General features: G+C 54.9%; 1 protein-coding gene across 1 annotated transcript in view; it reads right to left on the bottom strand.

Annotated features, from left to right (window-relative positions):
- AP2A1 (adaptor related protein complex 2 subunit alpha 1) overlaps nt 1-15,569 on the bottom strand; it is a 30,952-nt gene that overhangs the window by 7,071 nt on the left and 8,312 nt on the right. The window contains exons 2-7 of the mRNA XM_088027731.1: nt 12,800-12,868; nt 11,834-11,976; nt 11,492-11,685; nt 5,060-5,189; nt 4,529-4,630; nt 2,997-3,105 (exon numbers count right to left, since the gene is read on the bottom strand). Of these exons, the coding sequence (XP_087883857.1) occupies nt 2,997-3,105; nt 4,529-4,630; nt 5,060-5,189; nt 11,492-11,685; nt 11,834-11,976; nt 12,800-12,868 (747 nt within the window). The remainder of the gene's footprint in view (nt 1-2,996; nt 3,106-4,528; nt 4,631-5,059; nt 5,190-11,491; nt 11,686-11,833; nt 11,977-12,799; nt 12,869-15,569) is intronic.

The raw sequence follows: 15,569 nt of genomic DNA, 5'->3' as shown, positions 1-15,569 counted from the left end.
CTCAGTGCTGACTCCCACCTGTGAGCCTCAGTTTCCCCTTCTGCAGCACTGATACCCTTTAGGTTTCTCACAGAGCAAAGAAACCTTCCCCAGAGACGCTGTGAAACCTGGGTCTCCCCGAGGAGCAGTCTGAGCACCTGAGACAGATACACGCCAACCAGGGGCTCACACCAACACCCATAACTGCCATTCCGTGGGGTGCGAGGTAACAACATGTGCCTAGAACGGCTGTCAAGTGTTCTAGAGGAAAATGTCACACCCGGATGTATCAGGCGGCTCTCGGGGTAGAGGGAGAAACTACAGGACACAAGGCAGCTCTGAGCCAAATCCAGAATACGGGACACGCTTGTAACGCCAAACTGTTCCAGTTTCTTCAAAAACAGGTAGTGGGGTGGGGGGTTGGGAGGACTATTCCAGACCCCCCAAAAGGGACAAAGACATAATGAAATCTAAGTCGTGGCCCTCAATTGTACTGTATTTTGTTTAAGCCATAAAAATAAAGCTGTGGACAGTGAGCGGGGTGTGGACGGTGCCTGGACAGCAGATGACACTGTGATCTTGACTCTTCTCAGGTGTGACAAGGGCACTGTGGTTTTGTGCAGTATTCTTGCGTCTCATGAAATGTGTGTGGGTGTATTTTAGGTGGGCGGAGCATTATGATGTCTGCAACTTATGTCAAGTAAGTGAGCAAGTAAGTGTGTGTCTGAGACAGCAAGCCAACCGGGGTGCCAAGAGCAGCACTCATGGTCTCCGCGGGGTCTCAGGGGCCTTGCGTGTTCATGACACTGTTCTTGCAAGTGATCTGTTTGAAATTTTTCATAATAAAAAGGTGGGGTGAGGGGCGCCTGGGTGGCTCAGTCGTTAAGCGTCTGCCTTCGGCTCAGGTCATGATCCCAGGGTCCTGGGATCGAGCCCCGCATCGGGCTCCCTGCTCAGCGGGAAGCCTGCTTCTCCCTCTCCCCTTGCTTGTGTTCCCTCTCTCACTGTCTCTCTCTCTCTCTGTCAAAATAAATAAATAAAATCTTTAAAAAAAAAAAAGTGGGGTGAAAGCCAATGGCACAGAATAAAGGGGCAATTCTTCCAGATTAAGACAGAGCTTTATGAGAAATAATTAAATTCGACACTTGTATCTTTCTTTTTCTTCTTCTTTTTTCTTTAATTTTTATTTTTAACTAATCTCTGTGCCCAATGTGGGGATCGAACCCGTGACCCTGAGATCAAGAGATGGGTGCTCCACTGACTGAGCCAGCCAAGCCTCCCTCAATACTTGTATCTTGAGGGGTGCCTGGATGGCTCAGTTGGTTAGGCGTTTGCCTCTTGATTTCAGCTCAGGTCATGGTCTCGGGGTCATGATATCAAGCCCTGCATTGGGGTCCGCACTCAGCAGGGAGTCGGCTTCTCTCTCTCTCTCTCTCTCTCCTTCTGCCCCTCCCCCTGCTCCCTCTAAAATAAGTAAATAAATCTTTAAAAAAAAAAAACATTAAAAAAATACTTGTATCTTGATTGGATCCCAGTCTGAACAGCCTGTGAGTATTTCAGGGCTAATTAGGAAAATCCACAGTGGATCTTCGAGACCACTGGGGAGCTGTTGTGAGCTTCAAGCATGACCACAGAATTGCTGCTGTGAATAAAAGCGCCCATAGTTTTTAGAAATGTGCAACAAGGTATTCAAAGATGAAAACATCATGATGTCTCTAACTCATTTTTAAATACTTCAGAAAAAAAGCAAACTGAGAGCATGCATGCACAGCAAAATGTGAAGTCTGGATGATGGGTGCGCTCTACTTGTCTGGGCGTTAGAGAATTTTTCATCATACAGCATCGGAAAAATTTCTCGTAGATAAATCGGAGGTGGCCTCGCTGGGCCAGCACTGTTTGCTCGGGGCCACAGCTATAATTCCTGACGCAGAGGCTGAGAGTAGGCGAGGTGCCTGCTCTGGGCACAACCCAAAATGATGAGGCGGGACTCGTGGGATGGAAGTGAGCTGAGAGATGTGCCTGAGCTCTTCCCTACAGGATAAGAAAGAGGCCCAGAAGGGGAACAAGGCTCTCCCGAGGCCACGTGACAAAATTCACCGCTGGCTTTCACAGGCTGGGAAGGGCCTCTGGTGTCACTTCCATTATACAGTCCATTAGTGTGTGCACGTGCACACACACTGGCACACGTGCACACACAGACGTGCACACGCAGTCATGCGTTCACAGATACGCACGTGTGCACACACACACACACACTCGTGCACAGGTGCCTGTGAACACTCAGGGCCACACCTCAGTCCCTGACCACAGCAGGTGCTCGGTACCCTGGCTGAACTTGAAGGGAGCTGGTTTATCAATCACCTACTGTGCGCTGAGCACCTCAGCACGGGGTCCCTCCAAACTGCTCTGTGAGGTCAGACGGCTGAGGAAATGGGAGCTCAGGGGGAGCCCGGGCCTATGGGGTAGAGGGAGGGACTTGGAGCCAGATGCTGGCATCAGGCTCCATCTCTTAGTCGCTGCCTGGGTCTGGAAACGTGACGTCTCATCTCCAAGCCTCAGGCTCCCTGTCTGCATATTACAGGGATGGCTCCCCCTCACTAGCCCTGTCGGGAGGGCACAGACACCCCCGGTGTGTTACCTGGCTCACGCTAGGCTCATCATCCCCACGAATGGCTGTGACCTTGAGCAATAAGGTCATGAAAATCTCGCACAGAGCTATGCTCATTCAAACAGCACAGCCTGGAATCATCCCTTGATCTGCTGGGGATCTCGGGGACCCTGGGCAAGGACCTCCCCTCCCCCAGCCTTGGTTTTGTCGTCTATAAGGCAGGTGTGACAAAAGCCCCTATGTTACAGGGCTGGAGCAAACACAAGCGTGGCTTCACAGGGACCCTGGCCCACAGCAGATCCATGAAGCACGATGATCTGTCTGATTCTTTGCGCTGCCCCCCAACACCTACAGCCTCACAGAAACCCTGACAGGCCCCAGGCCCCAGGCCGGGTGGGCTCGGCGGTACCTGGCGGTGGGTAGCACTGTAACAGTCGCAGGAGTTTCACCGAGAGCCAGGGCGCCGGGACGAAGTAGTAGGTGTAGTCCTGGAGGTCGGTGGAGGCCGAGGAGACGATCTGGGGGCGGAAGAGGGGGTGAGGCATGGACAGGGAAGGGCATGGGGCAGGGGCAGGGCAGAGCCACACTGTATTCCGAAGGGCGTGCAGGAATCTGAGGCCCGGGGAGGGGAGTGAGGAGGCCTGGAGCACACAGCGAGCGACCTAAGCCAGGGCTCCCGACTTTTGCATGTAATGCTGCTGTCAGGAGGGGAAGTCTCTGCCAACCCGAGTCCCTTCTGTGAGCCCCTTACTCCAAGCAGGAGCCTCGCAACGCTCTGGGCTCCTCCACAGAACACAGATCACACCAGCTCACTGCAGACTTGTGTCGCTGTAGCGGTCGCCCCACAGCTGGAAGCAGCTCAGGGGTTAGGAACTGGCTCTGACCCTTTTCTGGGTTCCTAGGCCTAGTGCAAGATCGGACGTAAGAAAGGCTCGGGAAAGAGGTGGGGACTTAGCAGGAGAGTGCGGGACTTTTTTCCTTATGCAAAACTCCTGCTGAAGCTGGGGAATCCCTCCTCCAGGAAGCATTCCCATGTACCATGGCCACGATGGCGTGTGCCGGCCCCCAGGGTCCCTGTCCGCGTCTCCCCGACCAGCCCGGCACGCAGGAGCATTCAGCTGTATGGTGAATGGACGACAAAGCGACTGAATGAGCTGGGGTTTGTTCTTTTTGCTTGCGAATCCAGGCCTCTCCTGACCCTCCCAGGAAGTGTTTATACTCACTCCGAGTCTCCATTCAGGAATCACCTCTGCCAGGAAGCCTTCCTAGACTTCCAGGCTGGGGTAAGTGCCTCCTTTGGGGTCTACAATGCCCCGTACTACCTCCGTGACATCCCAGATCATCCGTTTTATGAAAAGCTTTGCCAGTCGGCCTGCCCTGCCGCATCTCCCTCCCCCCGAACAGGACAGGGAGCTCCTGGAGGGCTCAGGTCTGACTCATCTGTGTCCCCAGAGCCTGGTACACAGGCGGCCTCAGGGTTTGTTCCCAAGGGGCGAAGGTGGTAAGAGGAGCAGAAGGAAGGACAGAAGGGAAAGGTTTGAGAAAGAGGCGCAGGAGGAACAGCAGGGAATGCAGGAGGAAGCAAGAGACAGTGAGGTAAGGGGGAGATCAGGACAGCCCCCCTCACCTGCTGGGTGCTCATGACACCCAGGCCCATACTGACATCATACAGACTGATTGCCAGCAGCTACACTGTGAGCTGGGCACTGGCATCGCCCCCATTGAACAGATGGCATCAGTGAGGCCCAGAGAAGTGAAGCCACTTGTCTGGGGCCACACAGCCAGGAAGTGGCAGAGCCAGGATGAGCCCAGCTCAGAGGCTGAGTTCATAACCACTGTGCGGGGCTGCCTCTGAAGGAGAGTGAGGGGGACCAGGGAGGCGTTCCAGGGGACAGAGATGCCAGGGCCATCTCCCACAGCCTATGACAAGACCACACCCACCCGGCTCAGGCGAGACACAGCCAGGGAGATGCACGTCTTGAAGTCGTCCGGGTTCTTCTTGCAGAGACAGGTGATGAGACTGACAGCGGCCGTGACCACACCCTGCAGAGGCAGACAAGTGGCGGGTCAGGGCTGTGGGGGGAGGGTCAGCCTGGAGACAAGTGTCCAGGCTGCAGATCTGAAAGCAGAGACTCAAGGGCTGGGTGGGTGATGGGTGTTGGGGACAACGGACACGATCCCTGGGCAGTCGGGGCTGGGGGGGGGTAATCAGGGGTGGACATGGGGGTTTCTGGATACTTGGGGGGGGGTGACAGGTACTCAGGACACTGGCCCAAGATCTCTAGGTGCCTGAATAAAGGCAGGGACAGAGGTGGGGGGCCCTGGGCATCCAGGTGGGAATCAGGGCGGGGGTGGGACACTCCCTGGGCTTCCACATGAGCGTCCAAGGCAGAAGGGTCTCTGGGTGAATTGGTGGGGGTGGCTCTGGGAGGCAGCAGCCCGGGGTCTCTGGGCGCCAGGCCCAGGGCTCACCATGTGCTGGTCGTTGAGCAGGTGCACCACCCGGGCCGTCCACTCGCCCATGGGCACTAAGTCGGGTGAGGCCTTGTACAGCCGTAGTAGGCACAGGGCCGCGCTCTGTTTCACGCTGTCCATGCTGTCCCTGTGGGGACACAATTGGGTGGGGGGAGGTCAGCGCGACCCCAGCCCCACAGAGACCTTCCCTCTTCTACCACTCCTCCCAGGAAGGGCGGCTAGCAGCAGGTGGAGAGAGCCAGAGAGACCAGGGATCCAGTCTGCCTCATCACCCACCAAGCCTCAGGTTTTTTAATCTGCAAAATGGGTTCCATCTCAGTAACCTTTGGGTGACTGGCAGAACTACACAAAGTGTCAAGCCTGCCTGTGCACCTTCATTCATTTACCAAGCACTTTCCTGAGCGCCTCTGGGCAGCAGGCTCTGCTGGAGGCGCTGTGGATAGAGGGGTGGACAGACTGGTCCAAATGTCTGTCCTCACAGAGCTTACCTTCTAGCCAGCCAGCCCATATCCCAGCACACACACCAGACCCTGTCCGGCTTCAGTGCTATGGCGCCAATGAGCGCAGGTGCAAGGAGCACTAGGCACGCTGTTTTGCAAGAAGGCCTCTCTGATGAGGTGGCAGGTGAATGGAAAACTGAGTTTAATGAGAAAACCCCAAAAATCTCTGCCCGAAACATCCCAGGGAGAAGGCACAGCCTGTGTGGAGGCCCCGAGGCGGCCACGGGCCTGTGTGTGGCTGCCGTGAGTGAGCGAGCAGTGGAGGGGAGAAGCCGGGAGACTGGGCAAGGGGACAGGGGGCCAGACTGGGCATCGAGGGCCATGGCGACGGCCCTGCTTTTACCCAGGGGGAGATGGAGCCACTGCCGGCGACGAGCAGGGAAGCACCAACGCTGGGGTGACAGCAGGAAAAGCACCAGCACTGAGCCAGGCACCCTCCGGGACGAACTCATTGATCTCTTCACGACAAACCGAGGAACCGGGGCCAGACGCGTGGGTTTGAGGTCCTGACTGGTGGGGCATGCTGCGGGGGGAGCCGCTGATTCTCTCCAATGGGCGGTTTCCTCCTCAGGAGGATTTGGGGGGGTGAAGAAAGGACACTGTGGACCGGAAGCTGGCATGGCCTCGGACACAGAGGGGGCACGGGGAGCTGTCCTGACCACCCAGGCTGCAGCCTCCAGGTCAAGGGTTTCCCGGAGAGGACCCAACCAGAGCCTGGGCAAAGGACACAGAGGGAAGTCCCAGGAGGAGTGACCGCCACAAGTCAAAGGCCAGGTGAAAAGCCGTTTCGCTGGATGTGCAGGAGAAACACGAGTGGCGACAAGGCAGTGCTGTTTCCTCCCGCCAGCCAGGCAGACACAAGCCAGCCAGGCCTCGGATACAGCCGCCCTCGAGCAGACGCGGGGACAGGCCCTCAGAAGAGGAGCGGGGCTACCCCGGGTTGGCGTGCCGCTGGGAGTGGTGTGGACCAAGCCCAGCGAGGCTGCTCCTGGACACCCACCCTGGGGGTGGGCAGGCGTGCGTGTTGAAGGTGACGGTGCGAGAACGTTTGCTGACTGACCGTCATCAACTTAAAACCAAAACGAGTGGAAGGTCTGTCCGAGACCAGCGGAATGGTGCCGCATTAATGGTCTTCACCATCGTCACAGCTCATGGCACGAGTCCTGACCCTGGGCCATGCTCTGTTCTAGGTGTTTCTCCAGCCCTTGAGGGAGGTGACCCCTACCCTCACCTCCAGCTATGGGTGAGGAAACGCCCACCGTACACCAAATGGAGGAATAAGGGCTATTTATCACCTTGGTTAACTTAACCAGAGACTGAGCAACTATTTAGGTAAACTACGGAACGCAGGGCGTGTGCCCAAGTACAAAAGGACAGGGAGGTACGTGGGAATAATGACCATCGAATGCAGGGCACGGGGAGGGAGGGGAAGATGGAGATGATGTGGGGGACGGGACGGGGGAATTCAACTATTTCCTTTCTTAAAAAAAAAAAAAAATCTGTGATACCACATGACCCAGCAATTCCACGCACAGGCATCTACCCATAAGAACTGAAAACAAAGTTCACACGATGTATTTGTACATCACTCACAAGAGTCAAAAGGAACTTTTCTGATGAGTGGATAACTAAAACACAGTCCCTCCAGACAGCAGAATATTATTACCAGGCCATAAAAAAGGACAGAAGTACAGCTCCATACAACATGGAAGAACCTCGAAAACGTTATGCCGAGTGAAAAGCCAGACACAAAAGGCCACGTATCGCAGGCTTCCATTTATCTGTAATGTCCAGAATAGGCAAAACCGACAAAACACAAAGCAGATGAGTGGCTGTCTGGAGCTAGAGGGAAAGGCAATGGGGAGTGAGCTACTAATGAGTATGGGCTTCTTTTTGGGGTGATTAGTGGTGGTGGCTGCACAACACTGTGAACATACTAAAGACCATTGAATTGTACACTGTAAACTGTTGACACAGTGAACTTGATGTCATGTGAATTTTATCATAATTAAAAAAAAAAAAAATCTACCTAAAAAGAATATATATTGCTCTGTGCCCCAGTCACCATCAAGGCCAAGTTTCAGGTGTCGAGAGGCCAGCAGAGCGCTCAGACAACCCCAGCCTGGCCCCCGATTCTGGCAGGGCACAAGCCCTCAGCATCCATTCCCTGGTGTGAAACTGGGTGTCACCTCTGCTCAGATGAGTCTGTCACACTGGCCTCCTTCTTGGCTTCTCCCTGCTCAGGGTGGCCGGCAGCTTTGCCACGACTGACCACTCTGTCCTCGGAGTTTCTTCGGGTTCCGAGCCACAGCCCACTCTGCATTTCCCTCCCATCTCCCTGGCCAGACCTGGACACCCTGGGCCACCCCGCGGCTTAGCCTCAGGTCACTTCTCATCCCTTCTCATGTCTTCCCCGAGGGACTTCCTCCGGCTGCGGCTTTATTACCATCCATCCCACGCTGTCCCGTATGGTGGCCCCAGCCACACATGGCTACTGGACGCGGGACTCGAGGCCAATCCAAACTGAGAGATAACGTGTGTGTACGTTACACTCACATGTGGTGATGACATGAACAATCACTGGACAATTTTCACGTTGATCCAGTGTCAAAATGAAAATATTTTAGATGGACCGGGTTAAATTAAAATATTAAAAGAAGTTTCACCCGTTTGTTTTTACTTTGTCTGATGTGGCGACCAGAACTGTGGAGAGTGTGTGTGGCTCGAGTTCTATTTTTAGCACTCTGTGCCCGTCTCTCCCACACTCCCTCTGCGGCCCCAACTCCCTGCCGTCCAGCCGCCTACTGGACGTTTCTGCCCACATGTCCACCAGGCACCTCATATCCAGCGTGGCCAAACCTGGCTCAGGGCGTGCCTCTCACTTCCCTGCTTCTCCCCAGGCTTCATCATCCGCCCATTCGAGCTCACCCTCTCTTGCTTTCCCACCCCCTGTAATCTGCCCCGTCGGCTTCTCTCCTGAAACGTACCCAGTGACGACCTCTACGGCTACAACCCTGGTCCCAGCCACTGTCAGCTCTGACCTGGACGGCAGCGGACGTCTCAGTGGTCTCCCTGCCGCCATCCCCACCCCAGTCTCCAGTTCTACCTGAGCTACTTGATTCCGAGGATCAGCCTCTTTCACTGGTTCTGGAATATTCTCAGGCGTTATCCGTTCAAACAACGCCTCTATCACATTCTCTCTTCCTAGAGCTCTAAAAAGTTTTTTGAGTAATCCCTACACCCAAAATGGGACTTGAACTCACGACCCTGAGATCAAGAGTCGCCCATCCTACTGACTGAGCCAGCCAGGCGTCCCTCTAAAGCCCTAAATAGTGTTACGTTAGACCTTCTCCATCTTCCATGACTCTTAATCTCTCTTGGAATGTTCCATCTCTGTTTCTCTGGGCTGCATTCTCATTCCTTTCTTCAGTTCTACCTCCTGTTTACTACTCTGCTTTGGCTCTGTCTATCCTGCTGCTAAGCCAGACCGCTTAAATAAATTTCTCCATTTCTTTTTCAAATCTGCTTACACTTCTATTTTTAAGTTTTCTCAGTTACTGAAACATATTAAACATATTTATTTTACATCATATATGAATATTCCAATTCAACTGTTACGCTCAGTTTCCTTTCTGCTGGTTCTCCCTCATGGTGTTGTGTGGCCTGTGTTTAGTGATTTTTGACTGAGCGTTACTCAGGTAACTTAGAGCTTCATCTGTGGTGAAGGCAGGCTTCTCCAGAAAAGGCTTGTTTGCTTCTGTCAGGCACTGGGCTACTACCAGCTTAAATCACTTTCAACTAAAGTTTGGCTTAAGAATTTGTAGCTTAGGGTGCCTGGGTGGCTCAGACGGTTAAGCGTCTGCCTCCGGCTCAGGTCATGATCCCAGGGTCCTGGGATTGAGTCCCGCATCGGACTCCCTGCTCAGTGCAGAGCCTGCTTCTCCCTCTGCCATTCCCTCTGCTTGTGCTCCTCTGTCTATCTCTCTGTCAAATAAATAAATAAAATCTTCAAAAAAAAAAAAAAAAAAAGAATTTGTAGATTAACCCAGGTAGGGAAAAATCAGGCTGAAAACCAGTGTGTGGGCTGCTGCTCTGTGCCAAGGTTTGAAACAGGTAATTTTGCTTATAGTCCCCAAGGGGATTTATTTCTAGGTCACCCTCACTTTGAAGTGTGGTTTCTGGAGCCTCTCCTCAGACAAGCTTTGTATCCTGTTCCCAGAGGCTGCAGGGCCCCCAAACCAATATCTAGGTTCACCCTCTAAGCAAAATCTGGCTTTGGCCCTCTGCCCATCTCCCCAGGTGCCAGGCCCCTCTTAGCTTGCAGCCTGTATGCTCCTAATTCTCTCACTAGCTCATGAATACACTGAAGAATACTTTCTTTCCTCTTTTATCCTATATTGTTAGGTTTCAGTGAGAGCGTTAGTCAGGAATCTAGTCCACCATGTTGCCAGAAATATAAGTCATGCCTTCTCCCATACCAAGCTGAGTGATCTTTTAAAAATACAAAGCCAGGGCACCTGGGTGGCTCAGCCGGTTAAGCGACTGCCTTCAGCTCAGGTCATGATCCCAGGGTCCTGGGATCGAGCCCTGGATCAGGCTCCCTGCTTGGCGGGAAGCCTGCTTCTCCCTCTCTCACTTCCCCTGCTTGTGTTCCCCCTCTGTCAATTAAATAAATAAATAAAATCTTTAAAAATAAATAAATAAATAATACGAAGCCAATCATGTCACGTGCCTACTTAAAACACACCAACTCCTCCCATTTCAACTACGATAAAATCCAAACTCCCCTTACTCTGTCTCTTGTTCACTGCCTTCCAGCCACAGAGTATCTCTTGTTTCCTTGAATATAGAAAGCTCATGCCTCAGGGCCTTTGCACTTGTTGCTCCTTTTGCTTGGGACACTCTCCAACATTTTAAAATAACTATCTTCTCATCATTCCAGTCTCAATTACAAGTCACCTTCTTGGAGAGACCCTCCCTGATGAGTGTATTCAAGTAGCTTCTACCACCTCTCACCCCGTTGCCCCCCACTACCCAGTTTTGTTTTCTTCATAGCATTTATTCGTATCTGAACTCATCTTACTTTTTATGTATATGTTTGCTCTTTGGGTATCCTCTCATGTAAGCTTCCTGTAAGATGTAAGCTTCCTGACGGTGGGCACAATAGTCCTTGCTTCTCTCTCCTGCCTCCCCAAACCCATGAGAGTGCCCAGCACACTGCAGGTACTCAAAAAATATTTGATGAATGACCTCCTGCCTCAGGATGATCACACAGGCTGGCCCCAGTGCCTTCCATGCCTTTGCCCTCCCCACAGCCGACTCCTCCTCACCCAGGTCTCAGCCTGATGCCGCTTCCTCTTGGAAGCTCTCCCTGATCCCCCAGACTAGGTCAGGCATCCAACTAAATGTCCTTATGGGCTCCTGTGCCCCACGTCATGGTTCCAAGAGGAACTGTATATTTCACCCTGCAATTATTCAGTCGATGTTTATTTCCCACTCTGGACCATGAATGCTTGGCAAGACAATGACCATGTCCATTTCTGGTCATGACTATATTCCTAGCAATCGGCACAACACTTTGCACACAACAGATGCTCAACAAATGTTTGAGTGAATGACTCAAGATGCAGAAGTTCCAGAGGGCTGTTGCCAGAACTTACGGTTATCACCTCTTTTATACTAGATCTTCAAGGTCAGTTAATCCGACAGACACCCCATTGGATCTTCTGGGGGCTGCGTCACACCACTGAGTCGGGTCGGAGAGAGGAGAAAGAACCACAGGGCTGCCAACAGAATCTAAGCCCCGTATTATCCCCACATCCTGGCTACAGACCTTGGGCAGGTGACGCAATCTTCTGACCCTCGCGCTTGGCTAGGCCTCGTCTATTCCATCCCAAACCCCACCCCACCTGGGTCCCCAGTGCCTCACCCAGCCACCAGGATGCGTGGGATGTCAGCAGCAAAGGCCTCGCCCATCTCACGGCTGCCCACATTGGCGATGCAGTGCAGGGCCAGGCACATGAAGGTCGGGTTGCGGCTGGCCAGGTCGTTCTTGATGGCATTGTTGATGAGCCGGATCAGCTCGGAGTTTGAGTTCACCAGAACCGAGATGAAGAGGTAACCCTGGGTGAGAGAGGAGGTTAGGGGGCTGGGGGCCTTGTGGTTAATGGGTCGTAGGCCCCAATCCTCCCACCCTGGAGTCTGTACGTCCAGCCCCATCCTCCCTCGGACCCAGGAGTGCAGGCCCCCGGCCCTTCCTCCCCAGACTCACTATCTGCTTCTCCGTGTACTTGTTGGAGCTGAGCAGGTTCACGGCCTCCATGTGCCCAAAGTCAATGTCGTGGCCAAGCAGGAAGATGAACAGCAGTTTACACACATATTTTTTCTTACTGTAGCCATCCAAGGCTTTGTCCCCTAGGGCCAGAGGAAGGAGGAAAGGGGAGACAGAATGAGGAAGGATCATACCTGTAAGTCTCAAGTATCCCAGTTCCCAGCCCCTCCTCCCTCAGACCCAGGGGTCCTGCCCCCAGCCCCTCCTCCCTCAGACCCAGGAGTCCTGCCCCCAGACCCTCTTCCTTCAGACCCAGGAGTCCAGGCTCCCAGCCCCTCCTCCCTCCGACCCAGGGGTCCAGGCCCCCAGTTCCTCCTCCCTCAGACCCAGGACTCCAGGCCCCCAGCCCCTCCTCCCTCAGACCCAGGGGTCCAGGGCCCCAGTTCCTCCTCCCTCAGCCCCAGGACTCCAGGCCCCCAGCCCCTCCTCCCTCAGACCCAGGGGTCAAGGGCCCCAGTTCCTCCTCCCTCAGATCCAGGACTCCAGGCCCCCAGCCCTTCCTCCCTCAGGCCCAGGGGTCCAGGCCCCCAACTCCTCCTCCCTCTGACCCAGGACTCCAGGCCCCCAGCCCCTCCTCCCTCAGACCCAGGGGTCCAGGGCCCCAGTTCCTCCTCCCTCAGACCCAGGACTCCAGGCCCCCAGCCCCTCCTCCCTCAGCCCCAGGACTCCAGGCCCCCAGCCCCTCCTCCCTCAGGCCCAGGGGTCCGGGCCCCCAGCCCCTCCTCCCTCTGACCCAGGACTCCAGGCCCCCAGCCCTTCCTCCCTCAGGCCCAGGGGTCCAGGCCCCCAACTCCTCCTCCCTCTGACCCAGGACTCCAGGCCCCCAGCCCCTCCTCCCTCAGACCCAGGGGTCCAGGCCCCCAGCTCCTCCTCCCTCTGACCCAGGACTCCAGGCCCCCAGCCTACCTTTGAACTTCGAGCGGATATTGGCCAGTTCCTTGTTGATTCTCTTAATCTCTGCCTCTTTGCTCTTACCTGGGGAGGAGAAGGCGGGGCAGGTGATCAGGGTCCCAGACAGTTGAACTACCTGTGCTGTCTTTCCTTGGCAAGGCCTCTCCCAGCTGGAAGGGCATACTCCCTCCACCCTGGGGCTGAGGCCAAGCCTGGGCCCCATCTCTAGCTGGGAGCTTCACAGAGGTGACAACCATGGCTCATTGGTCTTTCCAACCCAGAGATGGCTGGCACACACTATCAGGTGATCCCTGACTTGCTCCCTCCTTCCTCCTCTCACTGTGGTCCCTGAACTGTACTGGCCCTGGGGGCTCCTGTCTCCACCCACAGCTCTGGTTACGCCTCCACCACCAGCCCCCAGAACTGGCCTGGCAAGAAATATGTGTCAAGGGAGGGAGGGAGGGAGGGAGGGAGGGAGGCAGGAAGGAAGAGCTCAGCTGCCTTCTAGCTGTCCCCCAGGACTCTCACCCCTACGACATCCCCACTGACCCTCTCCAGCGTTATGAAGTCGCCAGGCCAGACCTTTGGGTGAACTCGCCCCCTCTCTTCCTATCCCTCCTTACATCCTTCAGGCCTCGGCCGCTAGGCCCACAGACCCACTTCTTCCATCTCCTGGCTGCCAACCTCTCCCGAACTCATCTGCGACATTCCTACACTTCTGACAAGATCTACTTAAGGGATGAGTCTAGAGGGATTTCCCTGACCGCACGGGCCGGGTCCTGGGCCCCCGGTGCTCTTTGATGCCCAGACACCTCCACCAGGGCGATCTGACTGGATGGTGACCAGGTCTCAGGCACCCTCCCAGCTTGCTGTGTCCCTCCCCACGCCCCCCACTTCCACTGGAGCCCGACTTCACCATCTCGTCCTTGACCGGCTCACTCTCGTCCAAACAGAACCCCGGGCGCTCCACCCCCTCACTCCGGCCGCCCCCATGTCCCCTCGGCTTGACCTTCAGAACACCGGGACCATCACCGCAACCTTCTCACCCAGAACACTGCAGCGGCCTCTTTTCTGACCTCTCCACCTCCCTGTTCGGGGGGAGCCCACACCATGGCTACCAAGCCCTCTGGCCCTGCCCTGGCCACCCCACCATCACCCCCCTCTCCCTACATCACTGTGTGTTCTGGCCCCCTGGCCTCCACCACCTCCACGGACACTCCGCGTTCCTTCCTATCTCAGGGAGGGCCTCGTAGGTGCTGCACCCTCCACCTGGGCCCATTTCTCAAGTTATCTCCTTGTCACTTGGGTCTCAGCTCTTGTCACCTCCTCCAAGAGGCCTTTTCTGACGAGTTCTTTCAAGCCAATGCCTTATACTTGTTTCCACCATTAAAAGAAAGAAAAAAAGTCCTCCCTGGTACATTTCACACCCTGTAACTATTTTATTTAATTTACTGTCCAACCTTGGCTCCCACTTCAGATTACAAGCATCACAAGGGAGCTTCTAGCACAGTGCCTGGCATACAGCAAGCGCTTAAAAAATGTCTGGTCATCTGAAGGGCAGAGGCCTGCTCAGACCCATGGCCATGTCACCTGCATCCCCGAGCATGTGGCCAGGCACCTGGGAGGCCGTGTGCAATGAACAAATGAGCAAACAGGCGAGGGTATGAGCTCTCCTCGTCTTTAGAAATCCTGCCTCACCTCCAACTCCCAACTTCCAGGGAAGCTGCCACAAGCTTCTCCTCCAGGAAGCCCCCTCTGATTAGTACCTTCTGACCGGTGCCAAGCGGGCCCTGAGCTGCACTGTCCGATACAGCAGCCACCAGCCAGCCAGCTGTGGAGCACCTGAAATATGGCTGCCCCGAACTGAGATGGGGTTTAGGCGGCAAAGACACGTTGGATTTGGAAAACCAAGGAGGGGAAAAAAAGAACGTAAAATATCTCATCGAAAACTTAAAAACACTGATGACGTGTCGAAACGACAACATTTTGGTGTATTAGATTATGGAAACATGTTAGTCAAATTAAGTTTTCCAGTTGCTTTCTCCATTTACAAACAATGTGGCTACGGTTAAAGTTAAAACCACACATGTGGTTCCCACGTGGTGTGTGTCCCCTCCAGCAGAGCACCTGCTGTGGGTGTCGGGGTCTGCCCCTGTCCCCCAGATCACACAAGGAGCCCCTAGAGGGCAGGGCCACCATTTGCCACTTTTCTGGGTAGCAAGTCCATATTCCAAGGGCCTACCAAGTGCCAAGCGCAGAAAAGGCAGGAAGATGTGAACAGGGGCCTGTGCAGAGTGTGCAGAGTGACCAGCTCTCCGTCCTCAGGAAGGGGGTGGAGGGCCCGGGGATGGGGGTGGGAGAGGGTCTCTGGGACCCAGGCCAGGAAGGGCCAGTTCCTCAGGGATGAGCTTGAATTGGCCTGTGTGGCCCCAGAGGCCACCTGATCTTTTATTAATGACACATTTCCCAAGCCCCATGGGCCAGGCCCTAGTGGGGGTGACGCTGGGCACCCAGAATCCACGCAACCCAGCACTTCTGATCTGCCCCCAGGGGTTCCTGGCCTGAGAAGGTACAGGCAATGAGCCCTGTCCCCACACCTGAGTGAGAGGCACAGAGACAGGCTACCGGGGGCCTCAGTGGTGGCGGCCAGGAGGAGGGGACATTTGAGGAGGGCTCTGAAAGGTGAGGAGGGTTCAGGAGCAGTTCACCGGGTGAGGACGGCCAGAAGGAAGCCACACTGCTGAGGACGGCCTGCGTGAGGGTGGTGGCGGGGGTGGGGTGGGGT

The sequence above is a fragment of the Eumetopias jubatus genome, unplaced genomic scaffold (genome assembly GCF_037043125.1).
Source record: "Eumetopias jubatus isolate StellerSeaLion01/CBP00866 unplaced genomic scaffold, mEumJub1_p1.0 scaffold_10, whole genome shotgun sequence".
Taxonomy (NCBI): Eukaryota; Metazoa; Chordata; class Mammalia; order Carnivora; family Otariidae; genus Eumetopias; species Eumetopias jubatus.
The sequence above is the reverse complement of the archived record's forward strand: the minus strand, read 5'-3'. Positions and strand labels throughout refer to the sequence as shown.